General features: G+C 38.3%; 1 protein-coding gene across 2 annotated transcripts in view; it reads left to right on the forward strand.

Annotated features, from left to right (window-relative positions):
- Positions 1 to 1,107: 1,107 nt before the first annotated feature.
- fray (oxidative stress responsive kinase frayed) overlaps positions 1,108 to 15,537 on the forward strand; it is a 570,703-nt gene continuing 556,273 nt past the window's right edge. Inside the window, exon 1 of one of the 2 annotated variants that reach the window (XM_090411795.1) lies at positions 1,108 to 1,172. In XM_090411795.1, the coding sequence (XP_090267921.1) occupies positions 1,165 to 1,172 (8 nt within the window). In that variant the 5' untranslated portion in view covers positions 1,108 to 1,164. Of the gene's footprint in view, positions 1,173 to 10,876; positions 11,057 to 15,537 lie in introns of those variants that run through there. The other variant, XM_090411792.1, reaches the window with a different exon arrangement.

The raw sequence follows: 15,537 nt of genomic DNA on the forward strand, positions 1-15,537 counted from the left end.
GGTTAAAATAATAATAATCTAGTTTGAATTCGAAAATGCAACATTTTTAATTACTTTAACTGGAAAGCTGCATCTCAGATTAATGTGGAACGGTTTTTCTTTCTAAGAGAGAAAATTCCGATAACTATCGGTACACTAAACCAGTCTTGTTTATATACAGGGTAGTCCAAAAGTAAGGACACTTGCTGGAACAATAGTCATTACAATTTCATTATCAGAAATTCATCTCTTGGCTTTGGTTTATTTTCAGCATTTAGAAATAGAATTAAATGCTTGTTATTTTTATTTATTATTTTCGGCATTCCCTTTAAAAATAACCGAATCCAACGTTTATTTTTTAATGCAAGCAATTTTCCCAGACCAGCGAATAAACGAATCGACATTTAATTTATGCTGAGTATCTGATGAGTAAATTTCTGTACTGAAATTCCCAGTTCGTAACCTATCAGGAATAATGAATTTCTGAACTTTTCGAAGGGGAGCGACTAGGCTGGTCTCACAGACGGTCAGACCGAAAGTGGTAATTTTTTTTTTTTTTTTTTTTTTTACCGGCGACTTCAGTTTTAAAACAAAAAAAAGGTTAACATATTAACACAGAAGAAAGCAACGAAACCTCTCGTTATTTAACATACTTTTTTTTTTTCACTTAAAAGAAGCCGATAGTTTCGTCATACTGATCTCCAAAACAAACACGAAGAATGATCGATTTTTTTGAAGATGTAACATAGTGTAATAGCTGCAAGTTATGCGATAGATTTTTATTCCGTTTGCTTTAATTTGTAATTAAGAACTTGACTGATATCGGTGCACTTAATACAGAATCTAATTATTTATTGCATATGACATTTAATATGATATCACTGCTATTTATCGCATTAAACGTGCAATAAATGACGTTACATCTGAAGTGGCCTTTCGCGGCTCGTGCACGACAGTGTTGAATTACTTGCTAGAGACGAGCATCACACGCACTTCAGAAAGCATTCTCGAGAGAATACCCATAAGAAGAATTTAATGGATCAGATTGCTTCCCTAAAGAAATTCTACTCGTTCTAGCGAAGCGGCAGCAGCTGAAGAATTCTAATGTCGATGGAGTAATTGCTACTTCAGGTGCTGAACTATTTTTACATCGATCAGCCAACATGGAAACAGGAAATACATTTCATGAATACGTAAGTAATTTTTTACTGTATTTTCTCCCCTATCTCTGATAAATGCAGTTGTGACAATCAATACATCCTTTAAACAAAAAACATCATACATATAATGGTGGAATTACAACGATTAGCATTTCTTTATTTATTTGAGTTCGCATTTTTGGCTTATTGTAATACATTGTTTAACACACTGAAGAATTTAGACCTTTGCGACTCTTTAAAGCGGCAAAGGAAACCAAATTAGAGTATGTTTTTTTTTTTTTTTTTTTTTTTGTCTTATGATATTACTTACTGATTTCAGAGTTCATACTCACTGAACTGGCGCCCCTGTTGAAACTCGGAGTGTTTACAATGAATGTTGTAAAGTGTCCTGCAACAACAAGACATGGTTCTTAGGATTACCAAAAAGGAAGAAATCTGGGATGCTTTTTAGCATTATCTATGTCCTTCTGAAGTTTATTTCTTTAATGTAAGAGGGTTTGTTATACTGTAGTTATAAAGCAACTAGATGCTAGCGAAAGGTATAATGCCAGCAACGAAGAGCGCCAAATTACGCAGCGTGGACGAAGGGAGACAATATACGAATTATGAAGAAATGTAAATTCCATCAAATGCGGTATAAATAAGAGGAAGAATATATTCATCCTTTTGAGTACGTTCAAAAGAATATATTCCTTTACAGTAAACTGCTACACTATACATTTCTATTTACAACTTCAGCCATAACAATGGTGGAAAAACTGTTTTTCATTACATGTTACATTGAAGAGGGAGTCTCATACAATCGTTAGATTTTGATAAGTTCGAATATCACATTATGGGGCTGCAAATTTGAAGTTTATTGCTTTAATGTAAGAGAGAGAGAGCGAGAGATTGTATAATTATTAGACAAGTAGATGCTCGTGAAAGTATATGCTGCCATTTATTCGTTAACAAGATTTAATTTGCTTGCAATGTAAAGAAATTCGAAGATTCAAATACAGCCGATGGCACTAGATTTATGTTTAGTTTCTCTCCAGAAACCAACTTTGTTTCTGATTAGGTTTAAATGAACGCCAAATACTAAATGTAAGTTTATGCACATACAGGGTGTCCCAAAATTCACGCAAGATTTAAATTTAGCGCCATTTGTGCGGTAAAGTGTTGCAATGAGGCTCATTTTCATCTTGATGGCTTCGTTAATCGACAAAATTGTCGCATTTGGGGTTCAGAAAATCCACGAGTGATTGTTGAGAAACAAATGCATCCACGACGTGTCACTGTTTGGTGCGGATTTTGGGCTGGAGGCATCATCGGTCCATTCTTCTTCGAAAATGCGGCCGGTAAGGCAATAACAGTTAATGGTGCTCGCTATCGCGACATGATAATCCAGTTTTTTGTGCCTAAATTGCAAGATATGGATGTGGACGACATGTGGTTTCAACAAGACGGTGTCACATGCCATACAGCCCGAGTAACAATTCAATTACTGCATGAGTCATTTCCTGGTCGTGTAATTTACCGTTTTGGTGATCAGAATTGGCCGCCCAGATCATGTGACTTAACGCCGTTGGACTTTTTTCTTTGGGGTTTTTTTGAAGTCTAAGGTTTATGTCAACAAGCCCACGACCACCCACGCCTTGAAGGAGGAAAGTGAGCGCTGTATCAACGAAATTCAGCCACATTTATGCAAAACGGTCATGTCATGGAAAATTTCGACAAAAGAGTGCGTATGTGCCAGAAAAGCCGTGGAGGCCATTTACCCGATATGCTATTCCATGCATAACCCTATACTGTATACGTTATGAATCAATAAGAAATTACAATTTTTAATTAAAAACCCGTGTTTTCTATCAAAATTACTTCTTGCATGAATTTTGGGACACCCTGTATTTATGCAAGCCACCAATATCATCCGGCACTTTTGATATAAGACTATACTCATCTCTGGTAGCAAAATGTCCAGGTGCAATCGCGCAAACTGACATGTTCACCGCACTTTATGGATCCAAGGCATAGGCATGCACCCTTAAGGAAAAAATCTGATGCGTGTCTTCTGAATGCCGCAGTTCCATCATGAAAGTTGGAAACCTATTAGAACATTAGTGTTGGGGTTATGCTGCAAAAATCTTGCTCACAAGCAGAAATTTTTCAGTATTTTAGGTTTCAGATAACCACGACCGTGGTGTTATACACCTAGAGTTAAAAATACTTTTATTGCTAGGCGTAGGACTGTTATGATTTATCACTGATAAATGATAAAACGATACCTACCTTCTTATGAGATCTGCTATCTCACCTTCCGTTGAATAGCTCACGTTCACACAAATTCCAACTCTAGTTATTCCAACCAAGGGACGTCATCGGTGATGAAAACTACTGCCTAAAAGGTTTGTTACAAAAAATTCCTGCCAATGAAAGGTTCGAATTAAACTGCTACTGTTTGTAAACGAACTACATTCGCGTTTCTATATGGACGGGTATCCATATTCAGTGTATGATTCCCCCCCCCCCTTCCCCAGTATAACCACAAACTAAAATCCTTTCTAGCATGCCTTTCACGTTTGGGTTACAAGTAAAATTCATAAGGAATATTCGATTTAAAAGATATTTCCAGGACTGACATGAAGGTGAATTTGAAATTAACTCTTTCTTTTTGCATTATTATTAAGTTGGTTTTTGATTAGCTCTAAGGGTGGTGTGCTTAATTTTATGGTTTAAGGCTTTTATTTTTGTTTTATTGTACGTTGTATTATGCTTCATGGCACCGATGGGCAAAACAATGGCGAGAGATTTCAACGTGTGCGATTTTGTTCGCTGCAGCTACCGCGAAAAATGTGTACTTTCGTAGAACGAGAGATTTATGGAAGAATAACGGAACTGGAGAGAGCGTTTCGTGAGCGAATGGGTGTGAAAAGAGTACGAAGAATGATAGCTATGCGTTGAAAGACGAAATGCGTGAAAATGTGAATGGCGAGATTGGTGTTACAAGTGGTAGGAGTGACCGTTAGAATATGATGGTGGAAAATGAAGACAACGAACAGATGGTAATAGAAAAGATAAACGCACGTGGAGTTCTCCAAAGAACAAAAACGTGAGATTCAGTGGCTGGAGAACGCTTGGCAGATGGTGTGATACACAAACGAAAGAAAAGGAAGTTGCAAGAGAAGAGAAGAAAAAACAGATATGAAAGAGCAAAAGCATTAGGTTAAGATTCGAATTTTATATGGCGATTTGATGATAGCAAAGTGCTTGAAGAGAGTGTTTCCTAGAGCAAAGATTAAGGATGTTACTGATGCTGTTAAGATTCAGAGAGTGAAGGTGAAAGATTTTTATTTCGGTCGGTACAAATTATTTAGGAGGTGAAGATATGAATACTTTCTAGTACAGCGAAAATGAAGTGAAAGTTGTGAGATAAGATAGAAAAAATAGACGAAAAGATATGATCGCGAATGAGTCAATGCGCAGATTGTGCAGGAGTACTATAGGTTGACCAGCAACCTCTTGTATATGGGCCCAACATAAAAAAAAAAAAAGGAAGAATTGTGTGGAGTTTGTTTTCTCATTCTAAAAATGAGAATATCAAAAGTAAAGACCTTTCAAAGGAAAACACCCAATAAGAAGTAAAATAATGATAGATAATTAAAATATTAGAACAAGTAAATACTGTCAAATACCTGGGATGCGAGTTATATGAAGATTAAAAAGATAGACATTAAAATATCAAATATTGTTAAACTAAATGGCATAATAAATAGTTTAAATATATTATGTGTAGTAAAAAAAAAAAAAAAAAAAAACATCAGAATCAGACGATATAACATTCTTTCTAAACTAACTTCATTATATGGAAGTGAAACAGACCATAAAAAATGAAAAACGGATTCAAACAGCAGAAATTGAATTTCTCAGAAAAACAGCTGGATACTCATACCAACTGGGGATCATAAAACAAATGAAGAAATTTTACAATACCCGAATATAAAACTTATATTCATAAATATAAACAAAAATGATTACATCTAAATCGAATGGATAATAACAAACCGCCAAAAATACTATACGGATATAAAATAAAAAGAAAAAAAAAGAATTTGGAGACCAAGAAAGCGGATGGAATGAGATAGGAACAGGTCGCCTAAACGTGATAGGAAGAAGCATGCATTTGAATGGATTTGGGATCAGGAGTCTTGTGTTCACTGATAGTTCAGAAGTGCAGTCAGGGAAACTAGAATGTTTAGTGGGATGCAGGTGAGCATGGATCCAGGATTAGTAAGCAGGAGAGTGATCGCATGATGCTACATGTAACACCCCAGATTATTAACTTCATGGGCTAAGCAGCACATAGTGTAAGGCAGGTTGTGGAATTAAAGATGTCTCGCAGTTTATGTACAGTATACTAATGCCAGACGTATTCGGAATAATGGCGAGGAGTTTTCGACATAGATTAGCGTAACTTAGTCAAAAAAGTCAGTAGAAGAATGCAACATCGACTCTAAAAATATCGTCAGGTGCCATCGTTTCAGACCCATATATCAAAGAAAGGGCGGAACTAACTTTCTACGCCTCGTAAAAGTGACTTGTAACACGCCAACAAGAATATCTAAGTTAATAACAAGTTCAAAGACACCTGTCCCCCAATCGCCTCAACAAGACCTATCATTTGCCTAGAGGGAACAAAGTCGTCAACTTCGAAAACAACTAGAAGAAAAACACCAAAATGGAGAAAACAATTGAATCAGAATACGAGCAAGCTAAACTAGTGCAAAAATCAAGTGACGCGACTGTGGTCTCCATGGCGACTAGTATGTAGGCACTGCATAAGAAACGTGAAAGACCCTTGCGGTCAAGTATATGCCTCACAGAGCCTTGAATATCCACTTCACCAACATCCGTGGTCTAAACTCCAACCTTAATAAAGCCCGCTACCAACTTCAATCTACTAAACCTCACCTACTCTTCCTGGCAGAAACTCAATTCTCACCTCTCCCACCATTATTCATCTCAACTTCCAAACTACACAGTATATTTCCTTTCGACTCAAGGGTGTCGTCTGTGCATACGTCCGCTCTGACATACCTTGTCAGAGAGCACACAATTCTGACCTCCTTTCGTAGAAAATATCCCTTCCCCACCCAATCAAATTCATTTGCTGTCTATCGCTCCCCTAATGCAACCAACCACTCTGAGCTCTTTAATTTTCCTCTTTAAAAATTGATTTTCTGCACTCCCACTTTCCCAACAGCAAAATCATCCTCCTAGGAGATTCTGATGTCCACAACACCAACTGGCTTTCCTCCTCCAGTTGTACAGATCTTGCAGGCAGAGATGCTGAAACATTTGTCATCACTAACGACCTTACCCAACTTGTTCAGATGCCAACCAGAATACCAGATAACCCGAACTACTCCCCAAACACCCTAGATTTCTTACTCGCCAACGACCACAATAACTCTAGATTACTTACTCGCCAATAACCACAGCTTCCAATTCATGCATAACTGACAATGGTAAATGCCCCCCAACCATTCCAGATGCCCAATATACAATGCTGTCTATATCCTTTTGCCAGAAAGAGATCAGAAAAATACTGTCCAAATTAGGCACAAAAAGTCTTCTGGCCCTGATGGCATTCCTCCAGTTATCCTGAAATTTCATGCACCAGAACTGACCCTTATCCTATGTAGCCTGTACATACTCTTATCTGACAGCCTGGGAATTGGCCTATATTCAACCCATTCCCAAGAAGGGCGATAAGTCACTGTCGTCCAATCTCACTCACCTCAGTCCTGTCTAAAGTAATGGAAAAAATCATCAATTCTCAACTCCTAAACTACCTTGAAGGTACCCTAATAAACAACTGCCAGTATGGATTCCGTCGCTGCCGATCAACAGGAGATCGACTCACATATGTGACCCATCTCTGGAAAAATGCCATAGAGAAGTTTGGCGAATCTCAAGTGGTTTCACTAGATATTCGCCACAAAACCAGGGATGAAATGTCGAATAACAAAGAACGGACAACGGCTAGGGCATCCCCCGTAAGCGACGCGCAGTTCTGTCGCCCGAGGACTGTGAGAAGTGGGCTTGGGCTACCGAACCAAGGAAGGGTTCGGCTAAAGAAGAAAGTCCAACAGAAAGAAAGAGTGTGTAAAGTAAGAATCGGGTCGCTGAATGTGATCATCAGCTTCCTTCTTCTCATCATGTATACTATCTCCGCTACAATGAATGAGAAGAGTAGGGAGATAGTAGACATGATGAGAAGAAGGAAGCTGAAGATCTTGTGCGTGCAGGAGACAAGGTGGAAGGGCAATAAAGCAAAGGAGCTGGAGGAAGGATATAAACTGTTTTACAGCCGGGTGAATGAGAATGGAAGAAACGGAGTTCGAATCATCATCGACAAGGAGCTGAAGGATGGAGTCTGCGAGGTGTGCCAGAAGAACGATCGGATTATGAGTGTTAAACTTGAGATTGGAGGAAGCGTGGCTGTGATAGTGTGTAGATACGCTCCACAAATAGGTTGTGATGAGGAGGAGAAAGAGGCATTCTGGAGAGAACTAGACCAAGTAGTAATGGTAATCCCTGATGGTGAGACAGTGATCGTCGGAGCAGACCTAAATGGGCATGTAAGAAGGCGACGAAGTGGTGAAGAAAGGGTGCACGGGGGTTGGAGTAGTGAAAGAAATGAAGAAGGTAAAAGAATCAGAGCATGCTGTGGCCTTCGACCCGCCTATAGCTAACACGTGGTTTAAGAAGAGAGTTGGACACCCGATAACTTATAAGAGCGGGGAAAGGATGAGTCAGATTAACTATATTATGTGCAGAAGGAAACATCTGAAGGAGGTGAAAAACTGTAAAGTGATTAACGGAGACAGTGTAGCGGTACAGCACATGTTGGTTGTGGTAGACTGCAATATAAAAGGGCAAAAGAAGAATAGACGGAAGTGGCGGAAAGATAGGAAAATAAAGTGGTGTAAATTGGAAGAGGAAGGTCCAAGGAATGAGTTTAAAGAAAAAAGGTATTGGAAGGAATTCTGTTACCAGAGGATGTGGAAGAATGGTGGGACGTAAATTGTCGGAATATTAGAAAAATTGGAAAAGAGGTGCACGGTATAACATCAGGAAAGAGGCCGCCCGAGGATAAGGAGGCGCAGTTGGAGATCAGGGAAAAGAAAGAGGCAAAGAAAAAAAATGGGTCATGACTGGAACCAGAGCCGACAAGGAGGCATATAGATTAGCGAAGAAAAGTGCAAAGAGCGAAGGCAGTTGAAGAGGTTTATGAAGTACTGGGGAGAAACGGGTGGTGAAGCCAAGTTGTTGAGAATAGCGAAAGCCAGAGATAAGGCCGCGAAAGATATAACATCAGTTAGATGTTATAAGAAGAAGAGGTGTCGGAAAAGTATGAGAGAGTGAAAACTCAGGTCAGGTCTAGTGTCAGCATGACAGAGGTTCCCCATTGTCGTAGGGCTCCATCAGGGATCAAACTCTGAGCTCCTTACCTCTTTGATCTGGTCATGGATGTACTAGTGGAGGACGTCAAGAAGGAGGCGCCAGGGAGCATGATGTTTGCAGATGATATTGTTCTCTGCGAATCATCCCGAGAGAAGCTTGAAAAGACCCTGGAAGAGGGGAGAAAGATATTGGAGGAGAGAGAGAGGCACGAAAATTAACCGGGTAAAGACCGAATGTATGTCAACCGGAAGTGACGAGGATATAATCATACAGCTTCAGGGAAGAAATTCAAGTACCTTGAGTCGGTTGTCGAGAGGAATGGTGACCTGGATGAGGAAATACAGCACCGAATAACATGCGGCTGGATGAACTGGAGGAAGATGAGCGGGGTCCTGTGCGACAAGAGAGCGAGTTGTAAGATGAAAGGAAAGCTGTATAAGATGGTGGTGAGGCCAGCGATGCTCCATGGCGCGGAGACTTGGCCTATAACAAAGACACAGGAGAGGAAGATGGAGGTGGCGGAGATGCGGATGTTGAGATGGACGAGTGGTGTGACAAAGAAGGACTGGATAAAGAATGACTACATCAGAGGGACGATCAAGGTGGGACCGATCGGTAAGAAGGTACAAGAAAGCAGGCTGAGGTGGTTCGGTCATGTAGAGAGAAGGAGTGAGGAGTATGTTGGTAAACGAGTGGAGCGTATGGAGGTGGAGGGAAGGAGGAAAAGAGGCAGGCCCAAACTCAGATGGAGGGATAAGGTGGTAGAGGATCTTAGTGAGAAAGGGTGGAGTCGGGAAGATGCCCTGGACCGGAGAATCTGGAAGAAGAAGATTAAATATGTGAACGCCGACCCCGTTTAACATGGGATAACGTGGCATAGCGAAAGAAGAAGAAGAATGGTCTAAGTTTGCCGACTCCTGATTTAGGTAGATGTCAGGGTAATTACCTTTCCACCAGAATAGCAACGACAAATCTCACGAATTATGAAATAATGCCAGATGTATTCAAGGTCGGTTTCAAGTTTGTTAACCAGCTACCACAGTCCAAGATCTGCGATTAAAAATCATGAAGATCAAGTAAACCACAATCCGATTACTAACGTAATCAAAACGATATGCGTATACAACGAATTCCCAGTCCCACATTATACGTTGGCTTGCGTGTATTCACTCATTTTGGCTTTTGTGCATATTTAAAAATATTAATAAGAAAAAAAAGAAAAAAAATGAGAATAAGCACAAGCCAACGTAGCACAACGATGGACAGAATATGACTCACCAAATACTTGTTATAGCAAAGTTCCAGTACTGAATTAACTAGTCTCGGGCTACAGTGCCGAGGCAATATTTCCCTCTGAATACCCTCCCCCCACTAAACTTAAAACCAACTGTCAACACACTTATTGCGTTACTCTTTGGTACCAGACGCGAAGTAAATTAAATTATGAAGTTTATGTCCGTTACCAACCAAAATGAACTTATGTCTCCTTTTAAATTGAACCCCCTCTACGAATTCATTCTTTTAAAGGAAAGAAAAGTCGATGAAAAAAAAAAAAAAGTCGTTGAAAAAAAGGACTTAGCAGGATTCAGTTTTGATATTAAAGTAATTTGCTTCTAGATATTGAATTTTGTAAGAACTCTGAAGAGGAATTGTTACTTTCCTATAGTATTCATTTTTTCTGTTTTCCACATGAATTTGATTCAGGTAATCTGAGTCAAAGCATGCGCAACACTCAAATAGCATTATGAGTGACACGACGCTGATACAAGTTTATTCATATTCGAAGGACATCACGTTTCTAGGATCCTCTATCGAACAGATGTGTCAGAGTTAGTCTTCTTAGTGAAGATCCAATGAATAAAAATAAACTACTATTGAAATTAGTTTTATAAATTATACGTTAACGACGCTCACGAACTGGAGTCCCAATGCCCGTAAGTCAGATCTGAGATTAACGTAGAGAAGTTTTGCTTGGTAAAGTACTTAAGTATTTATCAATCGGAGCATATCATTACACTTTGTGTCTTTCTTCTGACTGTTGCTATTGGAAGAACAGAATCTCGTCAGATAACAGCAAATATCATGCTTCAAATACTTCATGCCTCATCATGTAGCAAACAACTGATAGCGCCTCGTGCATACTGCTTGTCACCGTCAGCAAAGCACTGTGTATGTAACGAATGAAATTATTAAATGCACACGTCATCCCAGCTTCTTGTCACGCGTCTCCAAGGAAACTGCATGTCACTGTAGGTGTGGAGCAATCTTGTATGTAGCCATCCGATCCGTGTTTCTTCAACCATTCTGGCGTTTGTTGGCAGCGTACAGCAACGTATTGACGGATTTTCGCTGTGTCCGTGAAACGAGTGATTAGTCATGCTGAAACCAGAATCGCGAGACGGCATGCTGGATCCGATACGTGCCCGAGAGGAATGGACGCCTCCCAGAACTCCCCAGTTAACAAACTCGTAAGAATTTTTCAATGCCTATTATTCGAGGGTTCATAATCATTTGTTCATATAAATATAGCACATTCGTGATATCGCATTTAATGCATGCACAATCAAATTGAAGTAGTGTAGTGGTGGCCAGAAGTTCAAATGGAGGCTATTAGCCTTTGTAGAGCTGTTTCTGAAGTTCAGTTATTTCGAAAAGCAAGAATGATGGAATAATTTAGCGAGTGTTAATGGGTGAGAAATAACGCTTATATTCAAGTATGTCTAGAGAGAATATTTTAAAATAAAACGCCTCAGGAGCAGTTAAAATAATTAACTATTGCAGTAACGTGGTGCCACCTGGATGTTAGTTTACTTATTAGCTTAAAATAAAGCTTCGCAATTGCAATCGAATTTCTTGCAGAAAAATCATTCTTCCAGATTTTCATCTTGAATGAGGGAATGAAAGTCAATATATGAAGTTTGAAACTACGCTTGCAGGTCAATTGTCGAACTGTCGGTCCAAAACTTAGGGACTACTGATAAATGATTTAGGCCGAATTATAAACACCAGAAACAGCACTATTTCTGGTGGCGACTCTCACTACTCTACAATGCTGGTCAATGTTATCAATCGATTACGGTAATATTAAATTGACGTTGACATTAATCAGTACAATTATTAGAACTAAAACTGCAATGAGCTATTAATTCATCTTAAATAATTATATCACAATCGCATTTAAACAATTTGCTGGTCAAAATCAGATGATTTCTAAGGATAACGATTTCATACGTTACATGCTTGTTTTCCCTACAGCTAGTCTGTTGTTGATTACGATTATACCTGGAACTTGTATATAATGCACTTCCATAATAACGAACTCTAATACGAAAGAAGAGTCGCTGCAGCATATCCGTGGTGTCAGACTCACACCTTGTTATATTCTTGTACTATCGCAGTCATATGTCAATACAGGGAAAATGTACTAGTTAAAAACTTCTTAGGCAATTAGCTTTTGAATGTTGACTGCAGGTTTGGTTTCCTCCATAATTTGATCTATTGATTTCGGTTATTTTACGTATATGTAGGGATTCACTTGTGCACTTTCATTATTGATTTCTTATATTTCTTGTTGCGTATAGCTATTTAACATAACTTGCGTCTTCTTCAGACTTATCGTTAAGTCAGCTGTTTTTGCTAGCAATTTCGAGTTCAGTGGAGCCTGCAGTTCATCTGGAACTGAAGTAAAGATAATGCCATAGGCGACGACGCGTAAATGGCTTTAATATCTCCCTGTGATCTTAAAACTTTTTTTCCTTCTCAATCAAGAAGTTAGAATATTTCTTCTAAACTTGCTGGGAATAATTTTGCGGATATTGTATCACTATGTCATACCTCTGTTTCCACACTAGAGATACTTCCATTAGAATGTATTAATGCACGCCGATTTGATGGTGTTTACATACGACTTAACTTTTTGATTTCGTAATGTTTCAAGAATTAAAATTAATTTTTTTTTTAAGTTATTAGTAATGAGTATATTAGATGTAACAAAATCTAATATACTTTTGCATTCTATTAAACAGAATTCTATTAGACAAATTGCATTCTATTAAATGTCTGAGAAAACTTAACAGTATTGTACAAGAAGTTTCTTTCCTAACGTGTTACACTCAATAGCATGCCGCAGCTAAATAACTTAGCTTCATAGAAATCTAATTAGTGCTGTCACAGAGTGGTTAATCCTGTATAAATGTCGTGTTGCCGGTTTGTCTGTCTTGTGGAATCAAAAATTCCGCTACCTCTATATGTAACCGGCTAGCTCACCTTCAGCAGAAAGGCCCTAATAAAAAAAAAAAGGTTCTTGGGATTCTTTTTTAGATTGAAATCCAGGTCCATCCAACAAAATGGCATACTCGTTACCAGCTGAACTAAAGCAGTTTCTATGAAAGAAATGAAATCTAAATATTCATAAATTTGTATGGTGACCAATCATATGAATCATGCGAGCAATCGGAGCATCACTCGCGTTTAATAAATTAAATAAAGTTTATTTTCGATATTTTTTCGACAGTTATATATAACTAGAGAGGTTATTAGTAAGCAGAACATTTAAACAATTTCGGGATAAGGATTTTTTTTTTTTTTTTATCAAGTTCATATTTATTTATCTATTGCAATTTTTTTTTTTTTTTTTTTTTTTTTTCACATAGTCCGGAATCTGATGGCAAATTCAGATCAAGTTGAACTAAAATTAATAGCCAATCGTATTGAAATTGTGAAAGACTACATTTACTTTGTTCAGTTTTAAGGGGTAGGGAAGATAAGTTGAAGAATTACACAAGGAAACAAAGCAATCTGGCTGTACAAAAAATTATCCGTTAGGAGATTAACCTATATGTCTAAAAAGAAAGCTCTTTAATATATGCATTATTCCAGTGTACCTATCGAAGCGAGACATGGGCAACAACTAAAAAACAGGTTGCGTGTTGCTTAAAGATCCTTGGAGAAAAGAATGCTCCACATAATAAAAAGGGATAGAATAAGAAACACTAGAATTAGAGAGATGACTGGAGTAGAAGTGATATTGTGAAGTGTTGTAAATGGAGTGGACTGGCCATATTAGTACATGGCCAGATGAAAGGGTGGACAAAATAAAGCATTGAGTGGATACTAAGAGAAGGAAAGGTCGCCGAAGAACAAGATGATTTTCAATAGGTTTGGCATGAAATGGTGGTCATTGGCTAAAGAGACGGAACTGGAAACTTAAGGGGAGGCCTATATGCTGATGAGGATGGAAAGAGGCTAAAGAAGCAGAAGTCAGGAAATCCTGCTCTAAAGACCAAACGTGTTACTTTTTCAAGCCACTTTAGGTTTTCAATAAGCGTGGCGATGATATGCTGTGCTAGTAAATTAATGTTCGGTTCTGTACATACTTGCACCTGAACAAGCATTGAAGCGTCGTTACGTGATCAGCTTGGATTTTGGGGCTTATAAAAAAAAAGGCTTTTCGGTATTGTAAGATATTAAACTATTATAGGTGATCTCCAAAATGATTTTACTCGAAGGTTGCGAACACTATAAACGGACTTCTGTCTCTAATTATTTTAACTGGAGATAATTGCTTAGCGGTGCAAGAATCTTGTTTACTTGACAGTGCTCAAAAAAAAAAAAAATTGTCCTAAAAAGAGGAAAATTAACAGAAGAAATTGGGGGGAGGGGGGGGGGAGCCGTGCGAAGTCCGTTTACTGATGATTCAACTTCGCGGCAGAGATAACAACGCTAGTGACAATGAAATGAAATTTGTCAGGGATGTGTACGAGACTGTCTGCATAGGCTCGAATATGTTTTCGGTTGCATTGAAGTGCATCAGTATTCATGTGTATGTCGTTATTATAAGTTGTTCATTTTTCCAAATGAAGAGGGCCACTCTAGAAGATACCCAATGGAGTGAGAAAATATACCTGCACGTTCACGTACTCCACCACTCCATGCAAAATGCATTGTTATGGTGTTATACGAACGCGATCAGAAGTTTGCGATTACTGTAATTTAAAATAACTTAATAATCCAAACAAATGTGATCGTGTTGAGCACATGCATCTATAAACTTGCTGACGCCGCTGGACCATGCCCTGAAATGGTTGAATATGAGACAAATTCGATGGATAATGAGCTATAACTACACGCATTCTTAACAAATTATAGACCGGTTTATTTAGGAGAATAAACCCACAAGCAACGCCACTTACCCTTCAGAAGTGACTGTTTCTACCAACTAATGAAGATACGGGAAATTACGTCATGGAAGTAGAATGTTTGAAGAATTTATATTTTTCATGAATTATCGCAATACGTTTTGTGCGTAAATTTACACTCCATCGTAACATGGACTAACCGAGTTAGAACTCTGATTCGGTTCCTTCTACAGTGTTACCCAATGTTGTTACCATATTTCGAGCATGATAAACTTAGAGGGAACTGTTCAGCAAAACCGGCGAAATCATCGACGGCGTTGAACGTCTTTGATCTAAGCAGCAGAACTAATGCGTTATTAATCATATCTTATACATTAGTAAATCCACGATTCCTAAAGACAATAATGAAATCAACCACACAATTTCTTATATCGAATAATAAAAGCCAGGAAATTTTACTCATGCTCAATCACTTGTATAAAATAGAATTGCTGAAGGCGAATGCATTTTCAAACTTAGCAAGTATTCTCTACACTCTTACGTGAATCCACAATGCAACATAAAATTCGCTACATAAAAAAAAAAAAAAACAAGTAGTTGAAAGCAAGTACTTTTAAGTAACTTTAAAGCAAACTTACATTATTAACAGGACCAGAACTATTCGACGGAAACATTTTTCCTAACATCATACTTCGGAAACAGAATTACGCACGTTGGTAAAATAACGTTATCTTAGCAGTTGCCATATCCAAACAAATCCGTGATGTGAAGAGTACACTCCGTATTAACATATTTTACGGGAAACGCCCCTA

The sequence above is a fragment of the Typopeltis vanoorti genome, chromosome 22 (assembly GCF_054136105.1).
Source record: "Typopeltis vanoorti isolate ZY-2024b chromosome 22, IOZ_Tvanoo_1.0, whole genome shotgun sequence".
Classification (NCBI taxonomy): Eukaryota; Metazoa; Arthropoda; class Arachnida; order Uropygi; family Thelyphonidae; genus Typopeltis; species Typopeltis vanoorti.